Raw genomic sequence first — 26453 nt, 5'->3', positions numbered from 1 at the left:
TTTGGATTGAACTGTCATACACGCTAAGATCAGTTTACCCATAAATAGGTAGTCGATTCACCCATTTATGAGTTTTTCATATTAAACCCATAATATGGGTAGAATTTACCAATAAAAAATGGTAAAGTTCACTCATATTATAAGTAAAATCGTTTTACCCAAATATGGGTATTGTCATTTACCCATATTTGGATGAAAAATAGAACATCCACAATCGACGATATCCAGTTGCAGTCTTTGAACAGCTTTTTTCCATGACTGTTTAGCTATTGAAATTAATAGTTTTAAGGTAAGTAGATATGTTTATTTACATTGTCAAAACATAAACATACAAACCAGGATTACTAATCTTGAACTATTCTTTGTTTCAGATTACATTTATGGCGATATATGCTGGATCGTCCAACTTTGGCTACTTTGGCATTCAACTCAACCATCACAGCCGATCATATGAATACTTGGCAGAACCTGCGTTCTCGAAGATTGTTTGTTTATGTGTATGCATAATATATGTAATTTCTCTATTCCGATACTAATGAATATTCAATTAAATCACTACAGTATATATTTGTGAAACTACTTTATTTAATTTTATCAAAATAATTAAAAATCAACAAAGAAAAGAAAAAAAAAGTACTCATATTTGAGTACTTTTCTGATATTTTTGCTCATAATCGTTAACTCATTTATGGGTTTTAAGAGTATACCTATTTATGGGTAAAGCCCTTGAGTGTGTGCACTTTTCGGTGATTATGGGTAAACATTACCCATATTTGGGTAGACTGATCTTAGCGTGTAAGTAAATAGACGAGCGGAGAGTACAAACGTGTTTTAACTCGTCCGGAATAGAAATTCCGCGTTCCACGTTCTTGCTGTTCACCGTCGTCTCGGCCTTAGGATTCCGCCCTGTTACAACACTGGGTCATTGGAGACTTAAACATATTTTCGAAAAAAACGGCTCATTTTGGAGAGCTATGATTGAACCTTCATATAAGTGTGATAATTGGCTCCGTTTTGCTTAAAACCTATGAGCTAGTATTGATATAAGCAGTGTTGGGAATGGTAATAGTAGTAGGCTTGAATTTCAAGAAAGTCACGTGGCTCTCTGACTACAGTAGTTCAAAAACGTTGAATCTCATCTAGTAGCCTATGTTGGGTTCATGAATTTTCTAAATCGTTAGTGTCATTGAAGGCTCTAAATGCGGGAAATGCAGCGGGAAGTAGAACATTTTTCTACAGTAATTTTGGGTTACCCTTAGCAACGGGTATTTTGCAATTTTCAAGGCTTTTTGCCTACAGCAGCGATGGGCGTGAGTTTCACTTGATTCGCTGACTGTGATTGGCTTTGCTTGGCTACTGTAGAGTGAATTTCAGATTTTTTCCCAACCCTGGATATAAGTTGTCTCTAACCGAAAGAACAAATTTCATCCTCATAACTCTGTTATAGGCCTCCGTATTTATTTTTTATTCAACTTAAATAAAAAATAAAGGCATATCAAACCAATAAGATGCAAATGCGCCCTCAAAACAATGACCCTAGCAAAATATTTTATTATGATCATGAAAAACACGTTCTCTAAGAACTCCTCCATCCTCTGATACCAAACAAACTAAAATTTTCAACAATAAAGTGTGATTTTTGAAGGTGGAAAGTTTATCACCAGAGTATACGACAATCAGACTCTGTTTCTAGCTTTGGGCGGACAAAACCTTTGAACTTCTTTGATTTATAACATTATTTAGGACAGTAAGAAAAATATGACAACAATTGTCCTGGATAGCGAAGTTATGTCAGAATATACTACAATAATCAGAATTTACCTTCACTACCAAAACAATGAAAACAACAGCAGCATGTCAAAATTTTGCTCGCGCTGCAAGAGAATCCGACGTTCTCGCACGGAACTTATAAGAAGGCGGGTTTCAAGCAGTTTCCGGGACAGGAATCTTAAACCGCATCAGAAAAAGGGGAGGTGACCGTAATGGTCTAAAAAGTGTAATTTTCATCAATCATGAGATCTACGTCTGGGAGTGCCTCGAAAAGCAGCTGCTACCATTCCTGAAGCAACATAATAGACCTTGGCTGTTCTAGTCATACTTGGCGAGCTGCCGCTATGGGAAAAAGGCAATCGAGTGGTACAATACAAACAACGTGGTTTTGGTACCTAAAGACCACAACCCTCTCAACAGCCCAGATTTGATAATTTACGATGATTTAGAGTGTTTGGCATGTGATATTCGAAGGGGAAAAAGAAGAGTAACAAACCGAATCAAGAATAAATACATAGAAAAATAATTGGTATGAGTTTTTAGGAAAACCTCTAATTTGCTAGGTGCGAATTCAGGAAAAGTGAGTCGCTTCTAACATTTTACATAAGACGTGTATTTGTTTTTTATCGACATATTGCCATTCAAATCATTACATTCAAATAGACACTGTGCGAAATAACCTTATCTTCTAATGATATGTCATGTTTCTCACTGTTAACTATGTAGCTATCAATATTAAAATTGTCCAACAACTAAACTAGTCGCTGTAGATTGTCTCTGGAAACTAGACGGGCCGTTCTGTTCAGGAAAATATCCTCTTCAAGACGAAGTGATACACCAGAAACAGCACTACCATCAGCAGAAACACCCTCGTCCAATACAACTGTCGAATTTTCCTCCGAGCCTTCGCCATGCTATCCAGGTCATCCTTGAGCACGAACTTCCGAATCCCCAGCATATACTGTTCCAGATACGAGTCCCAGCTCATGTTGGTCATGTCGAAGTCGAAGTCCTCCCCGTCCTTGGCTCTCTGCACTTTACGCATCAACCGTTTCAGGTTGTCGCTCTTGAAGTCCCACTGGTGCATGGCGAAGAACTCCCCGGTGTCGGCAGCCTTCTGGAACCGTTTCGCAATCTTCGCCATGATGGGCTTCGATCCTTGAAAACGCATCACAATGTCGAACAGATAGGCCGGCAGGAAGTGCAGAAACAGCTCGACGATCTTGTGGATAATCCGGTTGGTACGGTACTGGAAGCCCGGATACAGCATCACGTACTTGGTGGGGTTCTTGATGGCCCACTTTTGGGTGATCTCGCCGTATTTGTACCACTTGATCGGATTGATCGGACCGGAGGTGCAATTGTACACCCGGATTGGATTGGACCTAAAAATGTTCGAGAATGGTGATAGGTTCTGGGCAATGGTCTTTTACTGAAACGTAAGCCTTACATGGTCATGGCATTTTCCCAAGCTGCCGCAATCAAGGTATTGCAGACGATGTCCACCGGAATGACGTCCATCACGCAGTTCTCGTCGCACATGATGCTGCTGATCGTGCCCCGTCCGATTTCCATCATGATGCCTGAAATTCAAATTTTCATTACAGGGGTTCAAAACTTCCTAACCTTGTGTGTATGTGATTTTTTTTCACAAGTTGTTGCATTTACGCAAGCGAAATGTTTTTTTTTTTCGTATACATATTTGTAAAATAGCTTCAAGAGTAATTTTCTTGTAATAGTACGTTGTTTGGGCCTTGGGGTCATATCGACCCAAATTCAAATCGTGATAACTTTGCGAAATTTGATCGGATTTTCGATTGTTTAACTGTTTTCGAAAACAAATTGTAATGAATAAAATGTAAGAGAATCGAAATGGGAGAAGGTGTGATGGCCCAGACAGCCACAGCGGTAAACGTGCAACTATTCAGCAAGACTAAGCTGAGGCCTTAGGGTCGTCCGTGGGTTCGAATTCCACCGGTCGGGGATCTTTTCGGGGTGGAATTTTTTTCGACTAACAGATGCAAAAATGGTCAAATGACAAATAAAGCTCTCAGGGGAAGTGCTAATAGGAACACTATGCTAAGAAGCAGGTTTAATCTAAGTAGGAACGTATGGCTTGAAAGAAAAAGAAAAAAAGGGGTGTGTAGGGAGGGATTGCTAATGAAACACATCATTTTGAGACTTAGGACGTTTAAATATATCTCTATAACAGTACCGTATAAAACAATAAGTATTGAATTTATTTGGTGATAGCTACACACCAAAATTGGATTCCAGTAGGTATTGGAAGGAGCAACGATCGAGATGCTTTTACCAACAAGGCTGTGCTGTCATATGTGACGCACATCAGGCAACACGCAAAAGCATCACCTACAGGCCTTTTCGTGTGACAGGTCTGTAGCATAAACGAAATAAAACGAGTTTTTGGAATCAAACTTCCATTTTTTTATACCACGGTATTTTTTACAATGGATATGTCGAAAAATTGCGCTTACCACATACAACAAGAAGCTAGTTCTAACAGTAACCAATTGATCGACAGCCGGACAGATAAGCTTTCGGTTATTGCGCGACTCACCAAAGTCAGAATCACCACGCTGATGCTGTATATGACAAGCGAGGTTTTCTCGCTATAGTGTTCTACAGCATAAAATAATGTAACTACTGAAGAAATGTTTGTCTATAACAAGAGTCTTGTACATTGGATTCAGAAGATTTTGCTGCATGTTAAATTGTTTGTTTGTTTTTATTTTTTTTTTATTTTATTATCATCAACAATTCTGGGGGGGGGGGGGTCTGGATGGTTCTGGAGAGGGCCAGGCCCCCCTGCCCCCCCCTGTTCCTTCGCCAATGGTGGCAGGTACGATGATACTCAAGGAAATTTCCGTTACGAAAAGATCCTGGACTGACCGGGATTCGAACCCAGACACCTTCCTCGGCTAAGGAAGGCCCCGCGACACGTATTTTTTGACTGTCCAAGATTCGCGGAAATGCGGATCGAAATGCTTCGAAGCAGAGACTGAGATTGAAACCCCGACAATATCGTGCAGAAAATTTGTCAACACGTAAGTACGTGGCACGCGGTGAACAGAGTAATAAAGCATATCATGTCCTCGCTGCAACAAAAATGGCGATAAGACTATAGGGCGTTGAGCCGCAATCGGAGTTGGCTATATCCACCGTCGGGGACTAGGCCGAGTCACGGTTGACAAAACAAGGTAGGCTATTCCCACGTGTAAACAACGATTTTCCATCAAAACATGTGTCGTCATTCCTATTGTCAAACATGAGGCCTTGAGGATAGTAAAGGAGAGCAGGCCTTGCTTTCTTATGCACTCGTTCGAGTTTGCGATAGGAATAACGTCTTTTTACCGTGAGGCCGAGTAGTTCGCGCATCACATTGTATCGGTGATGGGTAGTCGGGGCACCTGTGAACCGAAAGCCTTCCTCCACCGGAATCGTAGGACTGACCTCGCCAAATTGGAAGTCATCCCTATCCCTGAACCGGAATCGTAAGACCGACCTCGGCATCCAACCGGTTTGTCCGAAGAGCATGACGAGCAGCGATGTGGCACAAGCACAAGAGCATCTATCATAAAAAGTCTCACATGGCCCAAGCATGTAGCCGACCCTTAAATGGAAGTGACGTGGCAGATACAAACCTGTAGATACTGTTAGATAAATTCGTCAGCTACAACTTTGCCGAAGACTGTTTTCAAATCGGACGCCTCGAAAAAAACGGTCAAAATTTGGCCAAACTAAAACTGGATGTGATTGAAAATGCAGGTTGCTTTCCTGTGCTCTCGCATATAAAATCCTTGAATATTTAAATATTGTCGATTGGACTCAAATTGCTATTGATTTTTTAAATTTTATGTTCTTTTTGATAACAAATGTGATGTGAAAATGGTTTTGACCCGGTTCGTGCTCTCCGAACCATTGTGCACAACCCAAACATGAGAAGAAGAAATCAAAGAAGCCAAGAAAACAAGCCAGTTATCAGTGAGCTGTCTCCTCTCTCAGCTCTGCAGGCATCACTGGATATATGCAGTAAAACATAGTAGCTATGATTTGTGTGTGCTAGATGCAGCTGTTCAGAAGATTAACGAGCACTGTTGAAGAATTTCCATTTATAAACTAATTACTGAGTCGTCCGATTTGAAAACGCTCAGCTAAGTTGTAGCTGACGAATTTATCTAACAGTATCAACAGAGCTCCGTCTTAAAAAAGCACATGGACAAAGACTATGACCGATTGAATGAATTGCTTGCTTTTCCCATAGTAATTCCCATACAATCTTTGAATTGATTGTGCTGGCTCAGTTTTCACCCAAATGAGCTCATATATTTGGGAAGGCTGTTTGAAGGCGCTCTACTGTGCGTTGGTTCGTTCAATTTTGGAGTATTGCTCAACTATATGGAGTCCATACTATCAAAATGGAGCTGAAAGGATAGAGTCTGTCCAAAGACGTTTCGTTCGATTCGCTCTTCGCCGGTTGCCGTGGCGCGACCCATTTCACCTCCCGAGCTATGAAAGCCGATGTCGCCTAATTGGCTTAGACACTCTCAGAACACGCAGAGATGTTGCCAAGGCCCTTCTGGTTGCTGACGTTTTGCAGGGCCGAGTCGATTGCTCGGAAATCCTACAGCAGGTTAATTTATACGTACGACCAAGAGCTTTGCGTATCACCTCAATGCTTCGGCCGCAAACTCAACGCACCAATTACGGAGTTAACTGCGCTATAACCGGTCTACAAAGGACGTTCAACAGAGTAGATGCAGAATTCGATTTTAACGTGTCACGTGACGTGCTTCGTGGTAGATTTTTTACTGTTTTCAGATAGTTTTTAAGTGTTGTGACTTTTAAATATTTTTTGTTTGTAGTCTGTGTATTATAACCAATTATTAATAACCATCATTGGGGCTCAATAGCCTGTTGATGAAGAAGAAATAAATAAATAAACTGATATTTGGGAAGGGTTGGGACACTCAGCACTTGTGCATGACCCCTGTGTAGTATCACATCTTTACTGAAGAAAACATAACTTTCTGAGTTAGAAGCGTCCAAAGTATCTAAATTTCGCAATAATTGGACCTTTTTCCACAATGTCCCTTCCTCGCGATCCCGATTTGAATTATCTTATATCTTTTAGTATAACTGAAATCAATTTTATTGTCAAAACTACAGCAAAATAGAACAACCATTTAAATTTAGTGAAGTTATAACGATTTGAAATTTGGCTCAGGCAACGTTAAGTTTTTGTCACAAACCGATGGTAAACAGTAACACTTACCGGTGATCCCATATACATTGTCCACCCAGCCCGGGTACGGTTCCTTCAGCGACCCAGTCACAATCGACGGCCGTACGATGCAGATCGGCAACTGGCTACTGTACTCCGACACCAGCTGTTCGGCAATCGATTTGGTCAGCGTGTATGTGTTTGGGTGAGTTCCTTGCAGCTTTTCGGACAGTGCATTGATCACATCCCCCGGAAGGATGTTAACGCACTGGATGAACGAGTCGGCATTCATCGTCGGTGGATAGACCACTTCGTCGACTTCGCGCCTGCTCGGGTTGCTGTAGGCGGTCGAGACGTGGACTACGCTCTGCAGAAAGTACAATCGCTTTGATCAATGTCCTTGACATGTTTCCACTCCTACCTACCTGCAAATGGAACATCTTAACGCACAGATCCAGTATCCGTTGCGTGCCGATGGCGTTCAGCACGGCAGCCTCCTTCAGTCCTTCGTTGAACCGCACCGTAGCGGCCACGTGGAACACGATGTTCACGTTCTCCACCAGCAGTTGTCGGTCCATTTCGGATAGCCCCAGCTGTGGCATGGTGATGTCCCCTCCAATGCAGATCATCTTCTCCAGCACGTACGGAGCCTTCGCCCGTAGACGATCGAAGGCCGGGTGCTTGACGAACTCTCGATATCGCTGTTCGCTGGTTAGACCTCGCTTCGGTCTGAGCAGGATGTAGATGTGCTTGATCCCATCGCAACTGCGTAGCAGTTTCTCGATCAGCACCTTCCCGAGAAATCCCGTCCCTCCGGTCACGAAGATGTTCTTACCCTCGTAGAACGGACGGATCTCGTACGACTCGCCGATTTCCTCCTCAACGGAGACCTTATCTTCCTCGTTGTTGTTCAGATCGGTTTTGACCATGGCCTTGCCTTTGAGCACGGTGCCATTCGTTGCATCATCACTCCCGACTGACGATTTTAGTGAATGGAAACGATTCGCAATGCTCTCCACCTGAGCTAATATGGGCAGATCCATGCTACGATGGAATCAGAAATCAGCAACGATTAGACTCGTCACGTTTGTTGGGTTGATCTGCGCAGAGCCTATGCAATGACAGTACAATTCTAGTCTGGTGCGTGTTTGGTTCGGTTCAGATGTTACGGTTCGTTAACATTTGGATGGTTGTAATCGAGGCTTGAAAGAAATAATTGATATTAGAAAATTAATGGAATATCTTTTCCCATTTATCTAAACGATAGTGGTATTTACAAATGTAGGCTCTTGTTTTTGCGATGTGAATCATATAAATTATTATATATATTTTGAGAACATTCCTTTGATAATGAATAAAAGTTTGTCAATTGGGTCCTAAAATTTTTAATGAAATCTTGTTTTTATTTAATAACACGAAAAAGCATGTTATTGTAACTACTTAAGCAATTTTTCCCGCTCAAATAATGGCTATAACATGTTTAAACTTTAATTTAAAAATTTGGTTCATAAATGAACCTTGACACTTTTGATCATGTTTGACGTTCGCTTAGTCGACAAAAACACCACAGGGGTTTTAGTTCGACCACTGGGGTTGCTCCTATCTGACATTTCGTAAGGGACACGGAAAACAAAATACACCCAAAATTTGAGTTTAAGCCAAAGGATGTGACCAAATCTAAAAAAATGTTTTTTGGGCTTAAACCAACGGAAAACATTATAAAATTGAGTAAACATGTGTTTTTGGCCTAAACTTAAGCGTTTGGCACTGAAATTGGGAAAGGGCTTTAAGACCCTATTAATAATAAAGTCCGCGACTACCAAGCAAAGCCATGCTAAAGGTGTCTGAGTTCATATGCCGGTCAGTCTAGGTTCTTTTCGTAATGGAAATTTCGTTGACTTTCCTGTGCATAAAGTAAGGGAAGATGATTCAAAATGCCAACTTAAGCTCTATCACAATTTACATCTATATATTGTGTATTTCTTTCACTACTGGACTGCGAAGTGCGGTCTCATAAGTGCGAAAGTGCGAATAAAAGTGCGGGATTGCAATGAATCCTGTTGGTGTCTTTAGAGCACTTATTCTTTGATTTACGAAGAATAAGTCCCCCGAAGACACCTACCTGATTTGACGCAATTGCGCACTTTTATTAGCGTTTCCGCACTTGTAAAAACTTCTGCGATAGTCCAGTGGTGAAAGAAATGCGCAATAAATATATTTTTCTAGATACTAGTATCGCCGAATCAAAAATGTTTCCAGAAAAATATTTTATTTGACGAAAAATATAGATTTTAATGAAACATTTAAAATCAGTACTAGTTCAACATGCTAAATAAATGAAACAGAATGTTGAGATGATATATGTTTAATGCAATCAGACGATTTCCTACTTCGGTGTAAGTGTTAATCCTATGGAATATAAGACAGAGAAATATAAAATTAATAACTAGTCCCCCCTACTGGAATCTGGGATGCCCCCCTGGAAGACACTCCAAACGGTCCTGAAACAAATTTTTGCCCTCTAAAACCCTCTCGCACACCATTAAACTAACAATAATAAAGATGGATGCATGTAAAAGGAATTAGATATCTGATATAGAATTGGAATTGTTCAACATGAGGAACATTCAGATTAAATAGGAAAATGAGAAACCTGCTAGTCCCCCCTACAAGGGTACCGCTTGGAAATCCCTTCCAACAGCCTTGGAACACAATTCTGTCTCCTCAAAATGCTTTCGGACACTGATAAACTTCCCCGGAGCTCCATAGAAGGATTTGGGCATGGCGTACCAATGCACAGTGAGAAAATCGGGCTCCAAGACGCGACTAAATGCAATATCTCAGCTGGGTAACAGTTCCAGGAAATGATTTTGGCCATTCTAGATCGGAAAAAGGCTGCTGAATCGATTGGTGGCCGGAGACTTCGCCCTGGCCACGTAGAGCCCTGGAATCATCCTGAGTTCCTTACAGCAAGTAGAATTAATGGAACTGAAATAAACTGTCATGATTACGTTTTGCTGCGAAGCCGCACACGAAAATATTCTTACATGGGGAGTTTAGTGAAATGAATGATTGACCGTTATGGCCATTTTATGGGGCTCCATCCCATTACCCCGAACGCCATTACCCCGAACGCCACTACCCCGAATGGGTCACTACCCCGAAAGCCATTACCCCGAATGGGTCATTACCCCGAACGCCACTATCCCGAATGAGCCATTACCCCGAATAGTATGAGATACAGTACAGTATCTTGTTTTGCGTGCAAAAATGCGTCTGTAATGAAGGCTGGTAATTAATGGCACGTAAAATTCGTCGGTAAAATGTCCATCATATATTTTCCCTTCAGCTATTCTTTCAAAATATCGTGATGGCAACCATATGCTTCTCATTCTTTCTGAGACAGTGCCTGTTTATCAGCTCAGTGGGCACCTTCGCAATTCAAGGGTTCATTCACAAATTTCATTTCGCCAAAAATTGCCATTTTCAACATCTACCCACCCCTTCGTACTTTTTTTTGTATGGAAATTCTACATATTGTGAATGGACTGTAACATTTTGAGGACAACCACCCACAAACTCTTTTGCTCTCTTCAGCGTTACGAAATTTGTGAATGGGCTTTAATAAAATAAGCCTTTTATTGACTGAAAAGAATTTGAATCCATAACCCTCAATATGGTGTTGCTTGCGTAATCACCGGTATTTGGACTTATTGGTGGTGTTTATATTTCAATTTTGTTTTTGAACAAATATTTTTCTTTCTTATGAATATAGGTTGTGTCATAGCATCACGTTGTTATAGTGATCATTCACGTCATAGCTGCAAACATTTCACCAGAAATTTGCCCTTCTTTTTTAAATAGGCTGTTCTTTCACGTTTTTGTTGGATAAGCTAGTCACTAATATTTCCATTTAGAACAGCTTTTTATAAAGGAATATATCTTGAAGGCATTCACTAAAGTGATTCCTGCTATAATTCTAATCGGAAATTTTCCCTATCTATTATCTTCTTGTATTAAAACAGACAGGTCTCTTATGGATTTACTCACCACTTTTCTGCCATCATCATTTCTTCATTATCTTGAATCATAAAAATATTTTTTTTGTTGGTTATCTCACAAAAATTCAAATTAATGATCCCACAAATCAACAAAAATTCTAACTGTAGCGTCAATCAGAGGCCGCCGATTTTTCTAACATGTACAAGTGTACAAGTGCGATAGCGGAACGGTCGTCTATTAGGTTGGTTTTAGGCGGGTTCCATAGAACAACACTTGCAGCGACTATCTCAGGGTTAACTTCCATTACCATCGTTTACAAAACAAAATCTTTAAGAAGATCTTCGCTTTGGTTTGGTATCCAGTCTCAAGGAATCAAAGGAAAACAGGGATTTTCTATTTTCCGACGTTTCGGCGCAATGTATTTTGCCTTCTTCTTAGGATAACTAAAAATAATGTTCACAAATAGGTATATGTCGTCGGTCTAATTTTGTGTTGTCTACTTACTAGTGTTCTGTTTTTTTGTCATTATTTGTTTAAATCCAACTTTAAATTGTCTAATTATTGTTTTACACATCACTATCCAGATAAAAATATACATATAAGAAGAAAAAAAGTTAAATGAAATGTCAATTACACTGCGGAACACGTTTTTGTCTCCAGCACCAAAATACCGCTATTCACTTAATTAAGGGTTGCTGAATCCATTGCCGTTCTCAGAAATATCATAGCACGTTCAGTTTTTGAGATATTGACTGTTGAAAATGCAAAAAATGACTATTTCAGCCAACTTGCATGCAAGTTTCCCAGCTTGTAAGGTAATATATTGGCTTAATTTGCCACTGAATTCAAACTATATGTGTATAACAATACTTATCATCAAAGTTTGTATTAGTTTCGATACGGAAAAGTTATTTTTTGATGGTTTAGAGAATTGTTGTATTTTGCCATATAGAAGAAACGAAGAATTTTGTATGGAGACTACAAGCATGTTGAAAAAATCGGTTTAATCGAAATTTAATCGCGCAATTTCAATCAAATTATGTCTGAAATGAAAGTTCAAGTTCTATTTTGCATGTTTGGTGGATTAGATTACAAAAAAGTATGATAAATTGTACTTTAAATTTCATGTAAACATTAATAAAAGCAGTGTTTTGTACAACTTTGGCGACCTGTAGCTAAAAATTGTGACGTGCTGGAACATTTCTGAGAACGGCATCAGATTCAGCAGCCCCAAATCTACTAGAGACACATAATTTGGTTCTTGAGACACGCAAACATGTCATTTTTGTTACGCTGTGTTATGATTTAAATATTGAAAAAATACCGTCGCTAAATTTATGTTTCACTACTTCGGCGTACTGTTTCGTGACTGTTATGTGGTTTGATCTTGGTTATGCTGGGAAGGGTGGTTTATGTTTGTATTCCTAGGTCTATAAGTATTTCTAGCCCTTACTGTATTTATTTTATGTATTAGTCCAGATAGTGTTGTGTTTAAGCCGTCTGTGTCTGTGCGTTTGCTTATTGTATTACTGTCGTTGCTGATGTGTATCATTTCCAATACCGGTAGAATATTTTTCTTGTATGTTTGATCAACTATTTTTGTCGTCTCATAGTTGAATCTGTGTTCGTGTTCGATGCAGTGGGCTAGGAGAGCAGTTTTTTTTCCTTCAGTGCTCTCACTGGTTCATCTGTATACGTAGAACCCGAAGCCAATAGACTCTCCAGCTGATTGAGATTGCTACGATGGCCCGATAATCTCTTTTTGAGTAGATTACCGGTCATGCCGATGTAGCATTTCTCACAGTCTCCACATTGTATCCGATAGATCACATTGTGGTGGTGATCCAGAGATATCGGATCCTTGATGCGTGTGTAAAGATCTTTAATCGTATTTACGCTTCGTGGACATATCGTTACAGATGGGTAGTTGCTATGTAGTAGCTGGATGATCTTGGGTGTAAGCGATGGAATGTACGGAAGAGATCTGTAAATTCTCTCCTGAGATGGTGGATCTGTCGTGTGGTCTTCAGTGGGGTCTCTGTTTGTTGATGTCCAGTGTGTATGGTTCAGGAAGCGGTTGATTAGATTTCGCGGATAGTCGTTGCTCTCTAGAATCTGAATAATGGTTTCTCTCTTTCTGCGTTCATCAAAGTTGGTGGACAGCCAATTCACCCTATCGATTACATTCCTGATAGTGTTGATTTTCTGTTTTAGTGGATGCAATGATAGGAAATTCAACAGGCGACCTGACGCTATGGGCTTCATGTACCATTCGGTGCGGATCGTGCCGTCTGTTTGACAGACGAGGGTCATGTCTAGGTATGGGAGTTTTCCACCTGTTTCCATTTCGTATGTGAACTGAATGTTTGGATGGTATGAGTTGAAGACATTGAGAATCTGTTGTATTTTATCAGCCGGTAATAGGAGCATTAGGTCATCCACGTATTTACGTATCACAGAGATGGTACAATCTATTTTGGTTGTCACTGTGTCAAGAAGGGTGTTCATGACTAGATCAGCGAGAGTGGGGGATAGGGGGTTTCCCATAGCAGTTCCTTCAATCTGTTCATAAAATTGGTTCCGGAAAACAAGAAGAAGATTTAAGAAGATTTTAATCTTAATGCCCGACACCTATAAAAATGAGTAAAGGAAGTGGCTACCGAGTTCCAATAAGAGACTTTACTACATCCTAATTTTGTGCATATTATAGCTATCCTTCTCATAATAAATTCACCCTTCTTTTAAAAATAGGCTGTTCTTCAGAGCACTGCAATGTGGCTGCGTGAATCTTCCCAAAATTAGAGGACAAAACTTAGTGTGTAAAAATTATTTGCTGAACTTCTAGCTGCTTTTTTATCTTCTAATATTTGAAAAATACTTTTTTGAGCCAAACTCGTGAAATACTTAAAAGGAATCGTACAATTATCTCCCCACTCTCTAACTAGAATATGTCTCAAAATGTTATCTATTCGGGGTAATGGCGTTCAGGGTAGTGACCCATTCGGGGTAATGGCTTTCGGGGTAATGGCGTTCGGGGTAGTGGCATTCGGGGTAGTGGCGTTCGGGGTAGTGTCATAGAATCATTTTATGGTTCCAGAGCAAACCCGGAACATCCGTAAAATTGGCAATATTATAAAAAAATATTCTGATAGTTCCTTTGTCTCTTGTTTGTTAGAAAGAAGTACTCTTACAATTCGTAATTAGTAATCTGAATGTTTGACCATTACGGCCATTTTATGGTTCCGAAACTAACCCGGAACATCTGTAGTATTTTCCATATTGGAAAAAAAAAGATTATTCATATGTTCCTTGTTGATTAAAATTAAGTATTCTAGCATATTGGATTTAGTGATATGAATGTTTGATCACTTTGACCATCTTATGGTTCCGTAATTAACCCGGAACATCCGTAAAATTTAAAAAAATGTTCTGATAGTTTCTATGATCCACGTTAGTTAAAATTAAGTAATCTTAAATGTCGAATCAAGTTATATGAGTGTTTGACCATTATGGTCATTTTATGATTCCTAAACTAACCCGGAACAACCGTAAATATTCCATATTGGAAAAAAAAATCTGATTGTTCAGGAAGAATGCTAAGAGAAATCTTTGAAAGAACTCCTGGAAGTATTCCTGGAATAATTTCTGAAGAAACTTCAGGAGAATCCCTGAAGGAACTCCTAGAAAAACAACTGGAGAAATCCATAAAGTAAAATCTCTGGAGGAACTTGAAGAAATTCTTTAAGGGATTCAAGGAAGAATTCCTGGAAGAACTCCTAAGGGCTAGAGATCCCTTATGAATCTCTCGTGAAACGCTTGGAGGAATCGCTGGAGAAGCTCCTGGAGGAATTTCTTAAGGGACTCCTGGAGTAATTCCTGAAGGAAAATAACTCTGAAGGAATTCCCGAAGGAACTCCTGGAGGAATATTTGGAGTAATATTCAAAAGAATACTTGGAGGAACTCCTGGAGGAATTTCCGAAGAACCTCCTGGAGGAATTCCTGAACGAACTCCAGGAGGAATTCCTGAAGGAACTCCTACAGAAATTCTTGAAAGAGTTTCTGGAAGTATTACTGAAGGAATTCCTGGACAAAATCATGGAGATACTCCTGGAGGAAAATCCAGAAGGAACTCTAGAAAAAAAAAACCTGGAGGAACTTCTGAGGGAATATTTTGAGGAACTGGATGAATTCCTGAAAGAACTCTTGGAATAATTCCTGAAGGATATATTTTTTTTTTGATTTAAACTCCTGGAGGAATTCCTTAAGGAACTCTTGGACGTATTACCGGAGGAACACCTGGAGAAATCCTGAAGGAGCTCCTGAAGTAATTCCTGAAGAAACTCCTGGAGGAATCCCATAAGGGTTCCCTAGTGGAACTCTTGTAGGAATTCCTGAAGGAACTTCTAGAACAATTCCTAAAGAAACTCCTGGAAAAATTCCTGAAAGATCCCCTGCAGAAATTCCTAAGAAATACCTGAAGAAACTCCAGTAGAAATTCCTGAAGCTACTATGGGAGGAATTCCTGAAAATAACCCTGAAGGAATTCCCGAAGGAACTCCTGCATGAATATTTGGAGTAAAATTTGAAGGAATATCTGGAGGAACTCCTGGAGGAATTTCCGAACAACCTCCAGCCGGAATTCTTGAAAGAACTCCTAGAAAAAATCCTGAAGAACTCCTGGAGGAATCCCTAGGAAACTTCCGGAGGAATTCTCGAAGAGTTTCCTACAGGAAGTCTTGGAGGAATTCCTGAAGGAACTCCCTGATGGAATACGTGTAGGATGTCCTGAACTAAATCATCGAAGATTTCCTGAAAGATTTCCTGGAGTAAATCCTGAAGGAACTCCTGGAAAAATTCTTGAAGGAAATCATGGATTCCTGGAGGAATTGTTGAAGGAAACCCTGGAGGATTTCCTGAAAGATCTCCTGGAGGAATTTCTGAAGGAACTTCTGGAAGTATAATTGGAGGAATTCTTGGACGAATACCTGGAGGAACTCCTGGACTAATCTCAGAAGAAACTCTTTCAGGAATTCTTGGAGGAACTCCTGAAGGTATAACTAAAGGAACTCCGTGATGAATTCCTGGAGATACTCCTGGAATGGTTTCTGAAGGTACTCTTGGAGTAATTCCTGAAGGAACTTCTTAAGGAATTCCTGTAGAAACTTCTGAAGGAACTCTTGAGGTATTACAGAAGGAACACCTGGAGAAATCCCTGAAGAATTCCTGGAGATATCCCTAAGATACTCCTGGAGCAATTCCTAAAGGGTTTCCTAGAGAAATTCTTGGAGTAATTCCTGAAGGAACTTCTGAAAGAATTTCTGGGGGAATTCCGGAAGAAAATCCTGGAGTAACTCCTGAAGGAATTCCTGAAGTAAATCCTTGAAGATTTTCTGAAAGATTTCCTGGAGTAATTCCTGAAGGATCTCTTGGAAGAATTTTCGAAGGAGTTCCTGAAGGAGTTTATGATGGAAACTCTGGAGGATTTCCTGAAAGATATGCTAGAGGATTTTCTGAAAACGCTCATGGAGGAAGTCTTGAAGATACTCCTGGAAGATTTTCTTGAAGGAACTCTTGGAGGAATCCTAAAAAAAAACTTTCGTCTGAATTCCTGATTTATATGAATTATCAGTTTTTTTTCAATGTGGAAAATTTTACAGATGTTCTGCGACCATCGAGGTATCCATAAAAAAAAACAACTTTTGCTATGGTTCGATATCAACATACGGAATATCGAGTGAGGGAGAGATGACTGTATATGAAATAGTACTTCTCTAATCCTGACGAGATAATTTTAATCGGAAGCACGCTGCATATAGTATTTTTCTCATCTACTGTGACCATGAATGTCAACACGGAGTATGATAAATCCTTAAATGATATACAACATATGAACTATCAGGTTTTTTTTAATATGGAAAATTTTACGGATGTTCCGGGTTAGTTCAGGAACCATAAACATTCAGATTACTAAATCCGACTTGTAAGAATACTTCTTTCTAATAAACAAGACACAAATGAACTATCGAAACATTTGTTTTTTTCTTCAATATTTAAAATTTTACGGATGTTCCGGGTTAGTTCCGGAACCATAAAATGGTCGTAATGGGCAAACATTCAGATTCTTAAATACGAATTGTAAGAATACTTATTTCTAACAAACAAGAGACAAAGGAACTATCAGAATATATTTGTTTTAATATTGCCAATTTTACGGATGTTCCGGGTTTGCTCCGGAACCATAAAATGGCCATAACGGTCAATCATTCGTTTCACTAAATCCCCCATGTAAGAATATTTTCGTGTGCGGCTTCGCAGCAAAACGTAATCATGACAGTTTATTTCAGTTCCATTAATTCTACTTGCTGTAAGGAACTCAGGATGATTCCAGGGCTCTATGTGGCCAGGGCAAAGTTTCTGGTCAATGGGACCGCCACCAATCGATTCAGCAGCCTTTTTCCGATCTAGAATGGCCAAAATCATTTCCTGGAACCGTTACCCAGCTGAGATATTGCATTTAGTCGCGTTTTGGAGCCCGATTTTCTCACTGTGCATTGGTACCTCGCATACCTGAAGGAATACAATAGACCCCTCTGTGCGGTCCTTAGCCTCTTGCCCTGCAACTACTATCTCTACCTCCTCGCGGTACTGGCCGGGGAACGAGTAATCTTAGGGAAGATCGGGTAGCCAACCCCAGTGGGAACTCTGGTCGTATGCTGACAGGGAAGGGGGGCTTTGCTTTTGCTTCTGGAAACCTGGAGCGTGTGCACTCCATGTTAGGAGCGGCTCAAAACAGCGCCTGTTTCCCATGTCAGGGGCGGCTGATCATCGTCCGAATGCCAGAGAAGGACTCTAAGCTCAACTGCGCACTATGGACTTCCGAACATTTAGGAGGAATGGTCATCCGGAAATCTAGGGGTTGGTGTCAGGCCCTGCAAGCCAGCCGTAAAAAAATCAAGCAACGAATAGTCAACGAGAGAATGCGAACCGGGACAATCGGCGAAGACCACAGCGACGTAAAGGGGCTAGCGATTGGAAGATCGGTACGTGGAACGGTAAATCTCTCAACTTCATCGGGAGCACACGCATACTCGCCGACGTGCTGAAGGACCGCGGATTCGGTATCGTAGCGTTGCAGGAAGTTTGATGGAAGGGATCAATGGTGCGAACGTTTAGAGGTAACCATACCATCTACCAGAGCTGCGGCAACACACGTGAGTTGGGAACAGCTTTTATAGTGATGGGTGATATGCAAAGGAGCGTGATCGGGTGGTGGTCGATCAATGAGGGAATGTGCAAGTTAAGGCTCAAAGGCCGGTTCTTCAACTTCAGCATAATAAACGTGCACAGCCCTCACTCCGAAAGCACTGATGATGATAAAGGCGCTTTTTACGCACAGCTCGAACGCGAGTACGACAGCTGCCCAAGCTATGACGCCAAAATCGTCATAGGAGATCTAAAATCTAAACAGGATGAGGAGTTCAGACCGACTATTGGAAAGTTCAGTGCCCACCGGCTGACGAACGAAAACGGCTTACGACTGATTGATTTTGCCGCCTTCAAGAATATGGCCATTCGTAGCACCTACTTCCAGCAAAGCCTTCCATACCGATACACCTGGAGATCACCACAGCAGACGGAATCACAAATCGACCACGTTCTGATTGATGGACGGCACTTCTCCGACATTATCGACGTCAGGACCTATCGTGGCTCTAACATCGACTCTGACCACTATCTGGTGATGGTCAAACTGCACCAAAAACTCTCCGTCGTTAACAACGTACGGTACCGACGGCCGCCCCGGTATGGCCTAGAGCGGCTTAAGCAACCGGATATCATAGCTGCATACGCGCAGCACCTCAAGGCTGCATTACCGGAAGAGGGTGAACTGGATGAAGCCCCTCTTGAAGACTACTGGAAACCCAAGTAACCATAAGCACTAATAATAAGCCCTTAATCAGCATCATAGATGCGTACATGCATTATAATAGCACCACAAATGCTTACACACCTTATAACAGCACTTCCGCTGCATAGAAACCCTATTACAGCATCATTAATGCTTCTAAGCCTAATGCATACAGGCATTAAATAAGCACTATATTGGCTTTATATTCGAATACAGGGCATGTTTAAATGCCATCCAGTGTTTTGACAGATATACCACGTGCTTAGTGTTTGCATATAGTGGTAAGAGGGAGTCAAAGATAAATCTTCTCACTACTACAATTGCAGGTTTTATGACGGGGAAAAGTGATGGTTTAAATTGGTCACTTTTCTTTCCAATACTATTCATCTTATGTGGCCGTAGGAGCAAAGGAGCAGAACAACAACTCAACAATACGGGTGTCGCAGGTTCGAGACGCAAAATGAGGAATTTCATCATCATAAAACGAGGATCAAAATGTGGCAATTGCAAGTCCTCAAAAGGATGAAACTACAAAAACGAATATGTCTGATACAGAGAAGTACTATCTGTATCATATTGTTACATTTTTTTGCATACCATTAGAGGTTTCCGTTTTCATTCATTCATTTATTTACCTCGTGTACCAGTTTCTTGGCCGCATACGCGAAAGCTCTCTGGCTGCGTACGCGAAAGCACAAAATATTCGCCCTAAAAACCTGGCGAAAACAACTGACATTTCTCACGTGGTCTTATATCAGCATTAGTGGTGCAGAGAAGCACGGTTATATCTTGGCACTATAATGGTACGCTATTTCGCCTTTTCTGGCATTATAATAGCATTATATGCGTATATAAAACTGACATGCATCAAATGATTACCCTATATGCGAATATAATGCTGTTACCGTGCCGCATTATCGTGCTTACTGGTTACATGGGAAGCAGTGAAAGCAGCCATCAACAATGCAGCTGAGAGCAACGTCGGGTACGTGGGACGGAACGATTAGTTCGACGAGGAATGTAGGCAGACTCTGGAGGAGAAGAATGCAGCGCGGGCGGTCATGCTGGAGCAAGGGACCCAGCAGAACATGGAACGTTATAGACGGAAACGGCAACAACAGACCCGTCTCTTTCGGGAGGAAAAACGTCGCCTGGAGGAGACGGAGTGCGAGGAGATGGAACAGCTGTGCCGGTCTCAAGGAACACGTAAGTTCTATCAGAAGCTCAACGCATCACGCAACGGCTTCGTGCCGCGAGCCGAGGTGTGCAGGGATAAGGATGAGAGCATTTTGACGGACGAGCGTGAGGTGAACGAAAGGTGGAAGCAGCACTTCGATGAACACCTGAATGGCGATAAGAGCACAGGCAATGAAGGACGGGACAACGGAGCAACTGCCTTCGTCAGTACTGCGGAAGATGGAAACCAAGCAGCCCCCACTTTGAGGGAGGTTAAGGATGCCATTCACCAGCTCAAGAACAATAAAGCTGCTGGTAAGGATGGTATCGGAGCTGAACTAATAAAGATGAGCCCGCAAAGGCTGGCCATTTGTCTGCACCGGCTGATAGGCACAATCTGGGAAACAGAACAGCTACCGGAGGAGTGGAAGGAAGGGGTGATATGTCTCATCTACAAGAAAGGTGATAAGTTAGATTGTGAGAACTTCTAAATGCCGCCTACAAAGTATTATCCCAGATCATCTTCCGTCTTCTGTCATCTGTAGTGAACGAGTTCGTGGGAAGTTATCAGGCCGGCTTCGTTGACGACCGATCGACAACGGACCAGATCTTTACTGTACGGCATATCCTCCAAAAATGTCGTGAATACCAGGTCCCAACGCATCACCTTTTCATCGATTTCAAGGCGGCATACGACAGTATCGACCGCGTAGAGCTATGGAAAATCATGGACGAGAACAGCTTTCCTGGGAAGCTCACGAGACTGATAAGAGCGAAGATGGAAGGTGTGCAAAATTGTGTGAAGGTTTCAGGCGAACATTTCAGTTCGTTTGGATCCCGCCGGGGACTACGACAAGGTGATGGACTTTCGTGCCTGTTGTTCAATATTGCGATAGAAGGTGTTATGCGGAGAGCCGGGCTTAACAGCCGGGGTACGATATTTACGAGATCCAGTCAATTTGTTTGCTTCGCGGATGATATGGACATTGTCGGCCGAACATTTGAAAAGCTGGCAGACCTGTACACCCGCCTGAAACGCGAGGCAGCAAAGGCTGGATTGGTGGTGAATGCGTCCAAGACAAAGTACCGCTAGCTGGTGGGGCCGAGCGCAACAGCGCTCGCCTAGTTAGCAGTATTACGATAGACGGGGATACGTTCGAGGTGTTCGACAAGTTCGTCTACCTTGGATCCTTGCTGACGGCTGACAATAACGTTAGCCGTGAAATACGGATCAGCAGTGGAAATCGGGCCTACTGTGGCCTCCACAAGAAGCTGCGGTCAAAAAAGACTTACACCCGCACCAAATGTACCACGTACGCTCATAAGGCCGGTAGTTCTCTACGGGCATGAAACGTGGACGATGCTCGAGGAAGACTTGCAAGCACTTGGAGCCTTAGAACGTCGGGTGCTTAGGACGATATTTGGTGGTGTGCAGGAAAACGGTGTGTGGCGGAAAAGGATGAACCACGAGCTCGCTGCACTCTACGGCGAACCTAGCATCCTGAAGGTAGCGAAAGCTGGAAGAATGCGTTGGGCAGGGGATGTTGTAAGATTGCCGAACAACAACCCTGCAAAAATGGTGTTCGCTTCGGATCCGGCAGTTATAAGAAGGCGAGGAGCACAGCGGGCACGGTGGGTGGATCAAGTGCGTATCTATTTGGCGAACGTGGGGCAGAACCGAGGATGGCCACGAACCGAGTATTGTGGCGTGAAATTGGTGATTCAGTGTTATCTGTTTAGATGTTTCGTGGAATGTACTTCTCTAGATCTATTCTAAAATTGTCATAAGAGAAATTCCAGGTTGAACTGTTTGTGTTATATTGAAGAACTATCAATTGCGAAATTGCTAGATTGTCTTATTTTTCTAAAAGGTTAGTTTGGCATGAAGTTTTCCGCAATTTTTGAAGGTGTAATCAAAATCGTTGAAAGAGTCAATTTTAAACATTCCGTTGGTAATAAACAAACATGCAAATTTTAAGTAATCGAAATGGTATTTTAACCTAAATGTAAGTTGCTTAACATTATTTTGAAATAATAGCATCGGCGTACCTTTAGCAGACAATACCCAATAGACGCAGTAGTGATATTTACGGTCGCGTTGCTATAAATGGTTGCAAAATATTTTATGACACGAAGCTCCCTTGCACCTTTTGTAATCTATTGTACCTATAGTAGCACTACTAAGAGAAATTATTGTTTATCAAATAAAATAAAGGAGGAATTAATATCTTGTATACATCAATCGGAAGCTTTACATCCATTCTTTGAAGAAAACGAAAATATAGAAGATTTGCGAAAATACAATTTTGATTGGTGTTTTCCCTACGCCGTGAAGCTAGTGGTACTAGAGGAACAGAAATTAGAAATAGTGCTACCATAGTGTGTTCTTATAGTAGCTCATGCAATATCAAATACAAAACTATGATTTTTCGTGATTTTCATATTTTTCCACTACACCAAGATAATAAGCTCTCAGCTTAAGAATCTCTGTTTTTCCATAATAAATCCGTTGTATCTCGAAAAACTTGCTTATTTTGAAGGAAATCGCCTACCTCCCGACGTATGATGCAACTGGGTACTACCACTAAGCAGTTATCGCACCATATCCGTCAAACTTGTATCAAAAATAGACAGCTGTTTTGCGATGTTCTATTAGGGTGACCATCTCCTAGATAGTCAAAATCAGGACATTTTGCAATTTTCACAATTTTCCTTTGCAAATTCCGTTTTTTCTCAAATTTTTAACATGACTCATATTTCGAACAACAGCGATTTGTTGTTTATTTTAATATTGATGGCAACTGGCACGGTTCTACAAAAAATCACTAATACTGGATTTGCAGTGACGTTTTAAACTGATTGTGAACAACGATCAACTTCCCTGGGTTTGGGATTATATTTTCCAGGGAGCGATGCATTTTGATAGTTGAACGCTGTTGTTAGTAGTTTTGATTAGATATTGGGTAAATTTCAAAGCAATGGCAACCTTTTTATTACAAAATTTAGATATTATCTTCTGACCTAAAGATTCTGGTTAAACTATTGTAGTATGCAGTTGGGCTGCACTAGGCTATCACTCATCAAAATTACTTTCACTTCGGGAAAATATAATTTCAAGCTGGCGAGAAGATTACGAACTGAGGGTGGGTTAGGAGCACAATCAGACCCTTGAATGTGCAATGTGGGGTAGTAATTGGGAATGCCATTGACGGTTTGTAATCTTCTACGAGGTTTTCAAAAACCAACAGGGCGCGTGCACCGGGTTGCGGATAGGAGCAAAGGGAGATCAATAGCATCTACCTAAAATAATAGAGCAAAAAGCCGTTCCATGATTAGGTTATGTTTAGCGATCTTCTATGGTGTTCTAGTACTATAAAGTTCTTCACTCACTGGGAATCCTGGCCTTGATAATATCAATAGTGATAAAAACATAAAATAATACCTAATACTTAACAAGTACAATGTAGCTTCACTGTAGTAATAAATGAAATAAAAGCAATTTTCTATACTTGACAAGGTTTTGAAGACAATCAATGAATGAAAGAACTGCCTATTAGAAAAGCCACATCAGCTAAGTCTATACATATACAAATGTTGGTCATAGGGGGTTGATGAACATTCGATATGTATGTCTATGACTGATTCTTATCTAACAGGGGCACTAGTAGACCACGTGGACAATTTCGAAACAATTTTTTATACATCGATCTTACGATCCGAAAGGCTCAGCTATGCTGTAAAATTATTCTTTTGAAGCTACTCATCAGTACTGTTACAATGTTGAATTCATTAACAAAATTACATAATCAACTCATTACTAATCACTGTCCCTATATACTCTCTTTCTCACATTCTTATCTGTTGCATGATTATGATCATTACTAATATTATGCATGAGCATGCACAATAAGGATTATTTCAGGACAGAATAGCTTCGAAAAGGGTACTTAAAACTAGGATAATCCTGGTCAGGGAAGTATTAACATCAAGAGTAAGTTACAATTCTTCATTATTAACTGCTGAATCACACAAACAAATAAACTAAGAATATCAAATATCTTTATATAAATCAGTACTTTCAATTATATTTCAGTACATGATAAAAACAGATTAAGTTTGTAAAGTCGTCACCATGGATTGAATTGCGTTATTTATAGCATTACTATTATCAATAACTTCTAAAGCGTTGTAAGAGCAGTCCTTGGCATCACTCTCACATTGTTCTTATTATGTTGTTTATAAAATTTATAAAAAAAACGATCAGCCCATTCTTCCTTACTTGTTCAATTGCCAGTCTATTTCAAGTTTTAAGAAGCAAATCAAATTTCAAAACTCAAATTAAGTTGCTATCAGCACATTTACATTTTGCAGCATGAATCGCTTTATTGTGTCAAGTCTTATCCAATTCCCTATACCCTACCCCAACCCTCCCTTTCCTATCCGATGGTGTTCAAGTGATCCGCATAGACTATTACGGCCATTACCTATCCCTGTCCCCGGCTTTGGACTGACTTGCGCTCTCATTGCCCCACCAAACGCTGCAAAATGAAAATGAAATGAAAATGATTTTGAACAGCGATCAACTATTCAAAGTTTTTGAACTTTCAGGAAGTGCATTATATTCGTAAGGTCCATAGAAAGAAATTCTCATTTGTCCTAGAGAAGTACAGGCTCGTGAGCGCAGTAAGTTATTTGCGTAACGAGTATTGTGGTCATGATTAGAAACAGTAAAGCTAAGATTCTGATGCATATTTGATACTTTTAACATATCATACATAAACAAGCATGTGTGTTACTTACATAAGCCACGCAAAAGGAGAAAATAGTTCTGGTAAATGAAAAATGATGTTGAGGTATCAATTTTGCAAAACTTGAATTTTTTTGAAGATTTGATTTGCTTGCATGACACTAAACAATAAGGAGGTACAACAGATATGAGTGAATTCAACTTTAATAAAAAACATAACAGTGTGTCCTTGCATTCTTCTAAGTATCTAACAGGTATTTTTTCAAGGTTTTTGTTTGAAGACTGTCGCTTAAAATTACATCAAGCATCTCGTCAAGAATTTGCCAACAGGAATCCTTCAAGAATCTACCGAGGGTTTCTTAATATCAATCAATGATTTTTTAAATAAATTTGCTTACCCAAGTAACCACGGATCATTATATCATTGCTTATATAATGCAACTGCATTGCTGTAAGCGTACCATCAAAATAGTTTAAAAGTGGAAATGGGTCCTTATACAATACAAATAATGCAAGAACGGCCATTAAGCAATCAAGCAACTTATAAAGAAATATTAGTGCATTGATACATTTGTAATGGAGTAATCATGCTTTATTGCCTGACAGTTCTTGAAATTTGTCGAATAAGAGCAATGATGCATCAATGTTGTTGATATGCAGTAGAATACGTGCAATGTTATAATGCTTGTGTTTACTTGGGTAGTGCCTGATCAAGATCTCGCTAGGAAATTACTAAGAATGTCAAAAAAAAAAAACAGCAACTCCACTGAGAAATCAACCAAATGGTCGCAGTGATAATATGTCCAACACAGGAAAAACGCAACTGAAATAAAAAATTGTGCTTTTTGATAACATCTTCAAAGATGGCAGCAATCGTACAAGCTTTTTCATTTGGTAATTCTTTAAGTTTCAAAAATATGGCAAAATACTGAGAGAATTAGATTTTAATCAAATTCTGTGAAAGTACACTAAAGATGATAGATTGTGTTTTAGTACGAGCTCCAATGATTCTATTAACGTCAAAGAATCCGTCATTGCATCATCGAAACTTCAAAAGTTTTTCTGTTCAGAAACAAAAATTATTCGATGAAAATGTGAAGAAAGAATAGACTACAGTGAACACATGTTCGTGTAAATTTTCTTGATTTTAAACGAAAAAAAAAACTGTTTTTAAAATTTCAAACTCAATGAAGGATCTTGCCCCCTTTACTACACCAGAATTGTCAAACATCAACTGAACATGAAAGTGTTGTGAATGTATGAAATGCATTCCAAACTTCCTATGTAGCTGAAATCAATTTCTAAACCACTAAACTGAACGTGGATTTTGGGATGGATACCATTTGAACATGTTGCTCGCTGTTTTTTGGTACCTATTAGGATAGCTTGCCCTTATTTGAAATATCTGACATTCGAAGGTTTTCGCAATCCAGGGAAAAGCAGGACAAAACTTGAAATATGAAAAATAAATCAGGACGCCTTAAAAGAATCTCAAAATCAGGACATGTCCTGCTAAATCAGGACGGATGGTAACCCTATGTTCTATGCACTTTTTTGCATTGCGATATTTTTGAAATCAAGCGTGTGCTAGAATAAGGGCGTAAGT

The 26453-nt window shown here is 40.3% G+C and overlaps 1 protein-coding gene across 1 annotated transcript in view; it reads right to left on the bottom strand.

Annotated features, from left to right (window-relative positions):
• Positions 1-2274: 2274 nt before the first annotated feature.
• LOC5578652 (putative fatty acyl-CoA reductase CG5065) overlaps positions 2275-26453 on the bottom strand; it is a 47445-nt gene continuing 23266 nt past the window's right edge. The window contains exons 2-5 of the mRNA XM_001663943.2: positions 7438-8214; positions 7064-7379; positions 3221-3353; positions 2275-3155 (exon numbers count right to left, since the gene is read on the bottom strand). Coding sequence (XP_001663993.2) covers positions 2573-3155; positions 3221-3353; positions 7064-7379; positions 7438-8055 — 1650 coding nt within the window. The 5' untranslated portion in view covers positions 8056-8214 and the 3' untranslated portion in view covers positions 2275-2572. The remainder of the gene's footprint in view (positions 3156-3220; positions 3354-7063; positions 7380-7437; positions 8215-26453) is intronic.

Source organism: Aedes aegypti, chromosome 1 (assembly GCF_002204515.2).
Source record: "Aedes aegypti strain LVP_AGWG chromosome 1, AaegL5.0 Primary Assembly, whole genome shotgun sequence".
Classification (NCBI taxonomy): domain Eukaryota; kingdom Metazoa; phylum Arthropoda; class Insecta; order Diptera; family Culicidae; genus Aedes; species Aedes aegypti.
Note: the sequence above shows the minus strand (reverse complement) of the source record. Positions and strands in the feature narration are given on the sequence as shown.